The sequence below is a fragment of the Zonotrichia albicollis genome, chromosome 6, assembly GCF_047830755.1.
Source record: "Zonotrichia albicollis isolate bZonAlb1 chromosome 6, bZonAlb1.hap1, whole genome shotgun sequence".
NCBI lineage: Eukaryota > Metazoa > Chordata > Aves > Passeriformes > Passerellidae > Zonotrichia > Zonotrichia albicollis.
The window spans coordinates 56,617,638-56,630,431 of NC_133824.1; the positions used below are offsets into that span (position 1 = coordinate 56,617,638).

At 42.8% G+C, this 12,794-nt stretch overlaps 1 protein-coding gene across 11 annotated transcripts in view; it reads right to left on the reverse strand.

Annotated features, from left to right (window-relative positions):
• Nucleotides 1-12,794, reverse strand: part of NAV2 (neuron navigator 2) — a 370,655-nt gene that overhangs the window by 34,461 nt on the left and 323,400 nt on the right. For 9 of the 11 annotated variants that reach the window (XM_074543924.1, XM_074543920.1, XM_074543916.1 and 6 more), the window contains 6 exons: nucleotides 12,254-12,545; nucleotides 10,612-11,314; nucleotides 6,700-7,167; nucleotides 5,651-5,716; nucleotides 4,395-4,439; nucleotides 1,616-1,776 (listed from right to left, as the gene is read on the reverse strand). In XM_074543924.1, the coding sequence (XP_074400025.1) occupies nucleotides 1,616-1,776; nucleotides 4,395-4,439; nucleotides 5,651-5,716; nucleotides 6,700-7,167; nucleotides 10,612-11,314; nucleotides 12,254-12,545 (1,735 nt within the window). The remainder of the gene's footprint in view (nucleotides 1-1,615; nucleotides 1,777-4,394; nucleotides 4,440-5,650; nucleotides 5,717-6,699; nucleotides 7,168-10,611; nucleotides 11,315-12,253; nucleotides 12,546-12,794) is intronic. The other 2 variants (XM_074543919.1, XM_074543918.1) reach the window with 1 other exon arrangement.

Genomic DNA, 12,794 nt, shown 5'->3' on the forward strand with positions numbered 1-12,794 from the left:
CAGCTCAGCTGTACAGTTCAGAACTTTCAGCTATGATGTCCTGAGAACTGTAAAATACTAATTTTGCCTTAAAAGCCAATATTCTTCCAGTCAGTGTTTAGAGTACAAAAGTACTGCAATCTCACATTTCTCAAAAGAGCTTTTGTGCTAAAATTATGCCTGCTATTTAATAAGAATTAGTTATTTTGTGGGTAAAAAAAGAGAACAAAATCACTGTACATCTGGTTCCTCTTGGTGTGCTGTCACTGCCTGTTCCTATATAGACCATCAACTGATACAGACTATTGTAGAAAACAGGATAATTCAGTTCACAGGTGCTTGAATTTCATATCATCATTTGCTCTTAAATTAAATCCAATTCTTATTCCAATATCTCTAAGCTCTCATCTTAAAAACACAGAAAAACATATTTTCTTTTTTTTTTGGATGTTCACTGCAGTTTGTGGCCAAAGAGCTTTTGAAGCTAATACAAATAATCTCCAACACTGTACATAAAGAGTTAAGTTTCTGGGCTTTTGACAACACTTTTTGGTTATTTTTTTAAATTTCATGAACTTTCCTGACAGTTTGCTAGCTGTTGGAAATGCAGTCATGCTGTGTGTATATTCAGCTGAAATTTTGCTAAGTGTCAGTTTATTTAAAGCCACTTATACAATGTGTTTCTTTCCAGAACACTCAAGGAAAGGCTCCAGAATGTCATTACTGCAACTCAAAACTGCACTAGAAATAAGTGACTGTGCAATCTGCTCCGAATTCCCACAACAAGTTCACAAGTGCAAGCTCAACTATTTTGCACATAATTATTGTCTATAAATTAGTTACTATAAGCAATAGATTTATGTTAAACAATAATATTAATTATTATGGAGGGGCTTTTGAAAGTCATAACCAAAGAGGTATTTTTTTTTCCAGATGTCACTTCAAGATGAAGTTTACAAACCTGAAGAAACTGCAAAGCAACGAAGTCATATTTAAGCAGCCCAACAGAGATGAGCACCACTAGTACTTTAAATCGGGTTATTTCAACTGCTTATACAGTCAACTAGAACCTGCAATGTTTCATGGATCCTGCCAATCAGCATTTAATGTTTCCTCAATTTAAAATGTGTTTATCAAAGAAATTAAGTGAAGGAATGGCTTTTTTTCTAACTTGAAACTCCCCTGACGTTTATAGATTGCTTGACTGAGCTTTCTGCAATTTTCCAATGAGCCACTTGGAAAAGACAAAGACAAAATACCAAACTGATGAGACTGGCACACACAGTAAGTAAAATGCTTGGATTTTACAGAATTACAGATGTTGCAACATCTGCAGGCAACATCACATGTCCTCTAAGCACCCCAATGTGTGACACCAACAACAGCTCTACTGAGCAGTTTATAAAGCTCACAATTTATATTAGGGAACCTGATTAGTCCCAGAGAATCCAAGTTACTGCAAGCATGGCACCTTTGGGCATAGGAGATAGCAATGCTAATCAGTCACACTCATTTCAGTGAGAGTGCCTCCTCAGGGGCAATGTGGGAGCTGCTGAAAGGAAATTATCCTGTGCAACATGCAGTGCTCAGGACACACAACGCACTGCTGGGATTATTCAAACACATAATTATTCACCAAGCTGCGAGAAGTTAAATCTGGTTCCAGAGGGTGATGTTATGCTGGATCCAGATGAAAATGGAGAATTGGCAGCAGTATCCTGCAGTCCTCCTGCTGAATGGGACCGGAGCCATTCCTTGGCATCCTCTTGACTACGGAGCTGGGAGGATGGAGTATACCTGCAAAAACAAACAGGTTTTTCACCATGGACTTTGATATTTATCTGTTTTTTTTTTGTTAAAAAACAAAAAACCAAAAAACCAACCATGAAATGTCACAAGGCTTGGGGTGGGAGAGAGAGAGAAAGAAAAAAGGAAGAATCCTCATATGAAATTAAAGGATTAAATAATCTAAACCAATTAGAATTCTGAATTAAGGAGCTGCTCCAAGCTCTTCCAACATGTTCCTAATTCATTTCGCCTCTTTTTGGGGCAAAAAGACCAAACCACAAACTCCTTTCCTATGGCTTCAGGTGTAACCAAACCAGAGTGAACCAAAAGTTACAGGTAGAAGTTGTGCTGTGTAGCACTGTAGGATAAAAGGTAGTGTGTGCTACATCATATGATTTAAAAATAAAACTGTAACTTGGAAAACCTTTCCCTAAGTTATGCCAAAACTCTAACACTATTTAAATACTTTGGTACATCAATAACCTTAGCTGACTTTTTGTGATATTATAACCAAATTCAAGGCAACAAAGCCATTATCAGGATTTTTTTTAACAAGCTGTGACCCAGTATTTCATATTGCAGACATCCATATAAGGCCTGTGGAGGTGTATCCCATTTAGTTCAAAACCAACAGCACTGAAACATCATAAAGGAGGCTGTGTTTAGCCTTTTCTGAAGGCAATGAAAATAGCAGAAACACGTTCTGTGCCAACATCAGTGGCAAAAAAAACCCCCTGGCTTTAGCTTAGGTTTCATTTATTGTGTCTATGTGTGAAAAATAGGTGTGTCAGGGCAGGTGTTCTGTGAGCTACGTGATGGGGCACAGGTACCAACAGCCAGAGCCTCGTGGAAACACTCTGCTGATGGAATTCAGTGTCTGTCTTGGGCTATGCCTTTGGACAAATACCTATGAGATCCTAGCTCTCCTTCCAAAAACTTAGAGCCTATTATTTGCTGATATTATCTATTTAATTAATTTGATTCCCTTCAAGTAAATGCCCTACAGTAAGATATCACTTATTAAGATTATTTTAAAACAATGGGAACACTGCAATCATTTTAAAAGCCAATCCGCTTTAAAAAAATACACTCATTCTTCTGCTTATGCCTCAACACTTCAGCAGCAATCCCTGACAATCTGCATCTCTTAAACTTTGCATATAAATCAGTTTATTTAGAAAGGGGCTTTAAACAGTCATGTTACCTTAACACACTACAGGTTTATTTTTAATGTCAGCATTAATACCTACCTCTTCAGCACTCAAATGTTTTGGTCTTAGAAAAGAGTATTTATTAGAGACACAGAGGACCATAGAAACATTAAAACAAATTGCCATTTTAAGAAAGGCCTTTAGTACTCAGCTTCATGGGACAAGGCTGCTCTGAAGAAAAAGATGCACAGCACAGAAAAAATCAGAGCTGCAGTTTCAAGGCAGTGATCCCAAACACTGCATTAAGCAATTCAGAAACTGAATTTCCTAAATTGTCAGAGATACCTACTGTAAATTCTTTAATGCATAAAGCCTTTAATTAACACAGCTAACAGTAATTCTGGTTAGAATTGCTTGTGTCAATGGGGAAAAAAAATGTTATAAAAATCACTACCTCACAGATGTACAAAACATGTGAGAAGACAACAGCTGAAAGTTTATTTGATGATTTTTTTTGTTATTTTCTACGAGAGTGGAGAATAAGGTATAGATTAAATAGAATATAAATTATAAAACATAGATTAAGGTATTATGATGCAGTTAAAAAAAAATTAATGTCCAATTTCATCCTGAAAGGTTTGGCATGATCTTGTAAATCTTTTCTATTTATCACAACACCAAGGTTCCCAAGGTTAAAAAACTATTTCAGGTCACTCCATGTAATAGGCACAGAAATATTAATGCTTTTAAATCAAGCCCAGGGTTGGTTTGAGATGCTTTTCAGCAATTAAGCCAGCAAAAGCCACAGTTCTTGCTCAAGCAGTGAGGACACTGGATGAAAAAAGCTCAGCTGTCAATGGCCTTCTTTGAGGATTGAAAGAAAGCAAGAAAAAATGAAGAAAATAATGAAGAAAAAATGGAAGGAGGAAGAAAGAAGAAAGGAAGAAGAAAGGAAGAAGAAAGGAAGAAGAAAGGAGGAAGGAAGGAGGAAGGAAGGAGGAAGGAAGGAGGAAGGAAGGAGGAAGGAAGGAGGAAGGAAGGAGGAAGAAAGGAGGAAGAAAAGAGGAAGAAAGGAGGAAGAAAGGAGGAAGAAAGGAGGAAGAAAGGAGGAAGAAAGGAGGAAGAAAGGAGGAAGAAAGGAGGAAGAAAGGAGGAAGAAAGGAGGAAGAAAGGAGGAAGAAAGGAGGAAGAAAGGAGGAAGAAAGGAGGAAGAAAGGAGGAAGAAAGGAGGAAGAAAGGAGGAAGAAAGGAGGAAGAAAGGAGGAAGAAAGGAAGAAGAAAGGAAGAAGAAAGGAAGAAGAAAGGAAGAAAAAAGGAAGAAAAAAGGAAGAAAAAAGGAAGAAAAAAGGAAGAAAAAAGAAGAGTATTGTTGCCACCTCTTGCAAACTGCGACCATCACCAGCAGCCACAACAGAAACACAAAGCAAACTCCAAAGCCACCACAGAAGATGTTAAACCACGTGGAAACACCAATACCTGAGTCCCTTCTTAGGCAAAGTGTTCCTATCAAGGTGTGGGTCGCTGCAGAAAAGTTAAAAGAAAAGAACTTCAGAGAAGAACAACAGGGAAGGAGTCAGATGAGGACGAAGGACGCACAAACATCTGCATCACCTTTTCTGAGGAAAAGGTGCTGGGGCCTCCCTGCAGGAACATGCACAGACCTCCTCAGCAGGTGGGGTTTGCACAAACATGCAGCTGCTGCCATGCCAAGGAACCACAGCTCTTCACAACCTCACTGCACTGTTTCTCCTACCCACAATGAACAAAAATGGCTCTCTAAACATCAAATGGGTGTTTAAAAACACACTTTTCAGCAGGCTATTGGTAAAACCTCATGGGAATATTCTAGTCCAAACCACCTTCCCATCATTTCTTTCAGCAGACACCCTTTAGGGATTGCCCCTAATTACTGTAAATAGGTATTGAGCCCAGACTGTTAAAATTTCCAAATCTTAGCCTAAGTTCCATTAGCAAAGTAAAATGGACCGATCAGTTGCCCAAAACGCAACTATTTCAGTTTATGTTTTTACAACTGACAAGCAGAGCCTGTTAATTTGTTTTTAAAGAAAATACCCCTGTGGTTAAGTAAATTAATTAAATGACAACCCTTATAGCTAAGTTACAGCACGGGACTGGGATACAAATTACATCAGTGAGAAAAAGTGAGCTTGAATGTTTAGATTCGTGTCATCTTTTCCTAACTTTAACATTCATTTGTACAAGAATGACTGTGAAGTACCAAAGTACTTGGAAAACACCCATGAGCCAAGCTGCAGTAAGAGACTGACAACACTGAACGACACAGGGACTTCACAACAAAAGGGACAGGCCAGAAAGGCAGTGGGAAAAGCAGCATGCCAGAGGAATGCTGAAATGCTAGTGAGAGTTTAGATTCGTAGGGAAAAAAAAAGGGCTTGACTTCCAAATTGCCTTTGGCAAAGATAAGAAGGGTGGGTTAAAAAGAGCCCCCCAAACCAAAGGGCATCCCAGAAATGAGAGCAACACCAGAAACATGCCAACTGTGCTGCATGCCACTCTCCAGATTGCTCTGGGTGGGGAGATGGGTGTTTGCAGGGACTCTCACTGGCATGTCTTGGTGTCAGTTCACACCTGGATGATGAACACAACAGAGCACTGAACTGAGCACAGTCTGGCACAAAACAATTTGCTTCACTGAGATGGGCAACAAAACCTGCAGCCTTGAGCATACTCCTGTCCTGAGACAGCATTACCTGTCCTGTCTCCTGGGCAAAGTATTTCGGCAGAATTTGGGGCTAGCAGCAGGGGAGGAAAGAGGGCTAGAAAGAGCAGTCCAACAAGACAGAAAACAAGAGAAGAAGGAGTATTAGAATGAAAAGATGAAGCAACAAAAAGGAATTATAATAAAACACAAACAGAACCCCAAACTGTCAGAACATTACATTCAGGTGCAATTTTCTCCATTGAGACACAGCTACAAAAATCTTGCTACCTGAACTCATCACTACACACCAGGACACAGCTGATTTCCAGGGCTTGGAAGGGTTCTGCTTTCATCTACAAGAGGTCCCTCGGAGACCTGCAGAGCTCAGCCCAGTGCCAGCTCAGTGTGGCACCGATGCAGCTCTGATACTGAAAAGCCCTGCTCCCTCCCTCCTGCTCAGCCTCCTCCCAGTGCCACCTGTGCCCACACAGGTACCACTGAACCTCTTTGTGCACAGAGCTGGGCACCTGATCGGTCTGAAATACAATCCAGATGATTGCTCTTCACCTGGATCCAGCTTCCAACAGGATTCACTAAGCATCCACATGAATGCTTGTACTGAAATATTGCAGTGAACAACTGGAGATAGGACAAGACAGCAGGGAGAGGATGAGAAGGGATCAAGTGACTGCAGACATGGGCACTTGCTTTTCAGCATCACCCCCAGTTTGAAAGCAATCAAATTCTACAATCAAAAAGTTTAACAGGAAACAGTTGACTTTTCAAATCAAAACTGGAAGGTTTTTAAAAATACCACTACCAGCTCAATTAAAAGTGGATCTTTGGAAGGATCTGGTAGCAAAAAAAAGTCACATTGGCTGCGACAGCAAAATAAAAACCTGTTCTGAACCCATCCTCCTGCTCTGAACTGGGCTCCTTTCTGGGAATAACTTATCTGTATGTTCTAGTCCAGGAGCTACCTGCACTGTCTGCTCAGAGGCATTACCTGATCTGTATCTGCAGCACTGGCTGCTGCTGCCAGGAGTTCATTCCCACTCGAGATACAAACACACGGAAAGAAGAGAGAAACCCACCAACCTTTCAGACAGCGTGGTCTTAACGCTGCTGGTCCTGACGAAGGGAGCCAGAGAATCGTCCTTGGAGGCTGGGATCAAGCCACTGGAGGAGTTGTGGCTCAGCCCGCCCCCGCTGCTCAGGGAGATGTCGATGGACTCGCAGCTGGTGTGCAGGCTGCTGACAGACTGGTACCCAAGGCCATCCTTGCTAACTGCAGAGGAGCTGCTGGCGTTGGTGCCCCACGTCAGGCTGTTGGAAGGAGCCGAGTGGGCAGAGCTGGGGCTGGAAGCCAGTGGAGACTGGTTGAGATCTGTGTTTTTACCATAGAGGGGACTGCTGCCCCCACTGCTCAGCACACCACTGCCAGACGGGGAGTCAAGGTTACCCTGCTGGCTCATGGTAGCATGAGGGTTGGAGATGACTACTGAGTTTTTCATATTTTCAGCTGTTGTGATGGGAACTTGTTTACTAGGCTTGCCACCAAATAGTCTGTAAAAGAGAAGACAGCATGAAAAATACATAAAATGTAAGCACAAGGATATCTTCTATTTCATCTTAGCTTCAGAAAACCAGCATTGAGTACACGATCCTAGATTGAACATAAGCAACTCTACATTTATAATCTCCTTGTGTTCACTGTCCCTTTCAATGAAGCCCAGAGGAAATTACAACAGCATCAAACCTATCTCAGGTGTGTCACCTCTGAATCAACCAATACTTCCACAAAGCTAAAATACAGCCTCACAGAACTGACATACAACCACATCCTCTTCTGCTCCTTAAGGAAAAAGGGCACCAGAGAAACAATCTGAAGGATGGAATACTAGAGATTGGAAGCTTGCTGACCAGGTAAATTCTGCACAAATCACCAAATGCTCCTCACAGAAGCAGCTTTTGCTGGGATGCAACACTGAACTCATACCAAACGTAGCCTTGCCTCATTCCATGAGCCAAGCTGGCTGGGAACAGTATTTTTTAGTGGAGAATGTGATGTTACCTGCTTTTTGGCACCTGGAATGGGCTAGTAAAAAGCTAGGTGAGTTCCCGAAGTCGAGGAGGCTGACGGCAGCATCGCTGCTGCCTGTGATGCAGCTCATGCCAAGGAAGCAAAGACCCCAGTGCCCTCAAACACAGTCAATGGGAAACCTCTCAGAAGTGCCCAAGTGCCTCAGTAGTAAACATGCTTCAGACTAAATTATCAATCATTCCAAAACTGATCTTCAGAATTAGGAAAGAAGCATTATCTTCCACTCCAGCTTCAAACACCCACCCCAAAGCACTGCTTTTGTTTCTGTCTCTTGGCTCCTGTAACTACATTTGGAACCATAGTTTTCCTCACACACACCTGTATAGATTTGCTTTTTTATCATTCACTGTGGATGAAACCTTTCAGAATAGAGGACTACAGCACTTACACACAAGTGCTCCTGAAGACTTAGGGGTGCACCAGGCAGAACTTTCTGCTTTGGAGCATGCCCAGGTTGTTGGACACTAAGTCACCTTGTCCATCACTTCCCAGGAACAGGCTGTGTTAGAGCTGGGCACCTGCAGCACCTGGAGCAAGCCCACATTTGAAAAGAAAGAGCTCCTGCTGCCCAGCTATAGCAGGGAGAGGGAAGAGTGGACCCAAGGAGCTGTGAAACCATCAAGCTGATGTTGCTTCTCATTCCCAGAGCTCGGGAGGAGAAGCTGATCTGCTTCCCTTCCTCTCCAAAGACTTATTTTTGGGTTTAAGTAGTCAAGAGGCCGCCTCATGGGAGTTTTGGGCAGCAGCAGGAGGAAGCCTTGCTAGGGCCCAGCTCTGGTCAGCAGGGGTGGAATGATGCTGTGAATGGCCTAGCTGCAGCGCCCAGGCTGCACAGGTGCTTCCTGCAGCTCCAGTGCATGGAATACACCTGGGCTGGGCAGGTACGTACTGGCCACAGGGCACCTGGACAACACCTCCAACTGAGAGGGCAGGTTCACATCAGCCACAAGGAAGAAATCCTTCCCTGGCAGGGTGGCAGGCCCTGGCACAGGTGCCCAGGGAAGCTGTGGCTGCCCTGGATCCCTGGCAGTGCCCAAGGCCAGGCTGGGGGGGGCTTTGAATGAGCTGGGATAGTGGAAGGACTCTCTGCCCATGGCAGGGCAATCAGAATAAAATGATTTTCAGGGTCCCTTCTGACCCAAACCAGTCCATGATTCCATGGCACTCAGCAGCTACACCAGCTCAGTGCATTCCCCAGGGTATTCCTGTGCCAGAGCACACATCCTCCTCAGCTGCACTGGGGAAGCCATGCCTAAAGAAAGCATTCCAGAGCTCAAAAAACCCCAAACACCCATACAACTGTTTATAGGCTGTTTTTAAGCTATGCCCTGTTTATGACAACATGGAAGTTACATATATTTGTGAACTTATAGGTAATTCTGTACCATTACAAAGGTATGGGTACTAGTTCACTGTGTAGCACCAAAAAAAATACAGGGCCAAGAGGAAATATGCAAAAAACAATGTCTGCAACTCAACTACAAAAATTAAGCTCAAAATCTTCTTTACTGTCATCCTAGAAATTAGTAATAAGCAGACGAGGCCCAATTCAACTCTGATGTATTTCAACACATGACAACTTTGACAGGCTGGTGAAAATTCAAGTGTGAAATTGCAAATCAAATGAAGGAACAGTTAAATTGAGCCTCAGTGTCTGCTCTTTGAAGTTTCGTGTATTTCTAATGTATTTCAATTACACAGCCAGCAATGCAGCTTTTCAGTAATAAAAAGTTCCCAATCACAATCCCACCAGTGTGCCTGAGGCACACTGAAATCACTGAAAATCTGCATTTCCCATTGTGTATCCTATAGAAGTGAAAGGCCTACTGGAGTTTTGAACTAACCACTGATGAAAATTACACGTTCCAAAGTACACAGCTTATCTATTGTTAAGCAGGTACAAAATAAAGTATCTTCAATTACCCTCACACAGACTCTTCAAATAAAACCACCCATCTAAAAACAGTTCACAGCATCAGCCTAAGCTGCCATCACAGCCATTATGCTTGCACTGGTGCTTCAGATGGAATGGGGCTTTCTCACATCACTGGAAGCAGGATGATGGAGCATAACTGTATGGGTAATATGGGCGTCACGACAAAATGAAATGCAAAACACTGCAACTTGAAACACACAAGCTACTCAAATTCAGTTGAAAAATAATATTAACAGAACTTTTCACCAATATCAAGGCTCTGATATACACTGCATCAACAATCAGCTCCTCACTAACTATTTGTTAATGTTAGTGTGTGGGGTACTCTTGGAGATATAGAAGACAGGATTTTTGTCCAAAAAATAGTATTAAATAAGAAAATTTAACCCAGCTTAGACAGCAATTTTATTTAGGGTTCATCTTCACAGGCTAAAATGTTGAGTCTTGCAACATACTGGGCTAATCCACACAAGCTGTAATAGTTTGCTTTGGGTGAATCTAAGCCTGGCAGGTCAATGCCGCTGTCATAATGAAAATCTGAGATAACCCTCCAGTTGTTGGTTTATTTGATCCACGACTGGAATATTTCCAGGTTTGTTACATATACATCTGTGCAAGAACTCCTCAGTAACCTTCAGGTAAGAAAATTCTTATATCTGTGACATCTGCACAGATGAGAGCCTCCAGGTATGATTTCTGCAACAAGGTGACTCAAACTGTAACTGCCAAAGCTTCTGCCAGACAGGTTTGGCTTTTTCCCTGAACGCTGGATTTCTGCTGCTGTCGCATGACGCCCTATGTATCCACGACGCTGGCCAAGCTGTTTGTGTGAAATTCAATGTAAATACCGAGACCTTGAACTAAGCCACTGAATAGAAAGTGCTGCACCGGGGCCAGCCAGGCCGGGCTGGCAGTGCTGCTCATCGAGCTCCCACCAACACCAGTGCAGAACGGAGGAATTTGTGCCTACCTGCGCAGGGTGGGAGAGGCCACATCGGGGTACTTGACTCCTTGCTGGTGGGTACTCTGAGCTCCGCTAGCAGCAGGCTGTGATGCAGGGTTCACTTTAACAGAATTACATGAAGCCACGCTTTCGTTGTCAGACGAAATCCCTTTCTCTTTATCAGTCTGATTGACTAATCCTGGCAGAGAGCTTCCAAGGATTACCTTGGCAGGCTCTCTGATTTTAGGGACAGGCAACCCAGCTGACTTGCTGCTTATGTTGGAGTCTATGCTACTCGTGCTAGATCTATTCCCAGCTCCACTTCTGCTACTGGATTTACTGGGCCGGGGCAAGCTACGGTACTGGAGATTAGTTCGTGCACTAAGTGCTAAGTAGCCATCATCCTGGTTCTGGGAGCCATCAACACTAGTCTTCCGACCAGTGGTCCTACCCATGAGTCCAGATGACTTGGGGATCTTTCCCAAGGTAGCCGATCTACTGGTGAGAGTTGCCCCACTGGCAGTGATTATGGTCATGCCTACGGCTGACCCGCTCTGTTTCTTAAATCCAAATGCATTAGCATTAGCAGCAGCTGTCCTAGAGTTACTTGTGGGAAGCTTTTTGGATTCATCACCACTGCTGCGTCCTGCATCTGATGGGGAACGTTTAACATGTCCAGCTTTAGGAGATAGTCTACCCTTTTCTGATACCTTGGCGTCATCAGTTTTCCCTACAAAAATAGAAAAAGAATTCTAATATTTAATGACTTGAAAACATCAAGCAAATGATGAAACTCAAAGCAGCATGAAAAGCAAAAGCGCGTTAGCCACTGCAGTGCGGTTCAAAGTTATGATCGAGTCTGCACTGAGCTTCCATGCCACTCTAGTGAGTTACACATGCAGACTTGCCAAAGAAAGTGTGTGGTGCCTTTGCCTTTGAGAATATGCAAAGCAGAACAGCCTCACATAATAGTGACAGATAAGAAAAAAAAGTTTCTCTCTGAAGCTACCACAGATCGATCGTTTCTATCATTACGCACTAGTAGTGTTAGGTTGATAGCATAATTTCCCTAAAAGGCATTGTTAAAGCATTTGTATTGTTCAAAACAGTATGTAACTTTAACTTTTTCATATACAAATGTGTACAAGACCTAATAAAAAGAGAGATATTAAATTATATTGCTTGGTTATGCAAATTCAACCAATTTTCATTCATACACCTGCAAGTGCTAAAATACACTTAAAATAAAATCCAGAAATCAGGTTTAGTATAAACAAACATGCTTGTTTAGTAAGGGGGGGGGGGGGGGGAAAAATCTCCTCAACCATATATACTGTATGCTCTTGGTTAGCAGTGATTTTCAAAAACAGTGATTTTCAAAACTAAAATGATATTATTTGTTCCTCACACAGCAATACTGTGCCAAATAAATAGTTTGGCTTAAGACCAGAGTTTTTCATGAAAACAACTGGCAGGGTGTAGTAATTTGAAATACACATTTTCAGCCAGAAATAGAAACGTGGACATACAAGATGCTGCTTAGGTTAAAGCAATGCCTAAAAATACAGCCAGGATTACCTGAAGTTCAGGTTCTGCCTCTGCAAAGTATTTAAACTGTTTTCACACCGAACACATTTCTGGCTTGTGTACACCCTCCGCCTTCTCTCACCTGTCCCAGGTGTCTTTAAGGTGCCTGAGGCGGTGGCAGGTTTGGGCCTCGGCGCGGTGATGCCGACCTGAGCGGACATGCCCCGCCGCCAGGAGCCCGTCTGGGCAATGACGGCGTTCTTCCGACCAGAAGTGCTTTTGTCGGACTCGTCCGACACATCCGAGGGGTTCCGCCGCCACTTGCAGCCCGGCTCCATCTTTATGCCGCTGTCAGATCCCCCGTCCGACTTCTTGACTTCATCGCCCGACCACAAGGAATTCCGCTCCACCTGGGAATGCTTCTCTGCGTCCGTCTAGGGCAGAAAAGGAATTGCAAGGCAACTTTCAGAGCAAGTCTTTCTTTTAAGAAGCCTCCTATGGAGGAACCATCACCCTGATTAATCAGCTCAGCAGTCATCTCTGAGTACCAACAAACATGACATGCTTTTGAGGAAGAAATGTCACAGCAAGAAGGTAACCCCAGCAATGACATGTTTTTTTTAATATGCTTTATAACAAAAACACAAAAAAACACAACAGCCACACTCCTTGGAATGAATAAA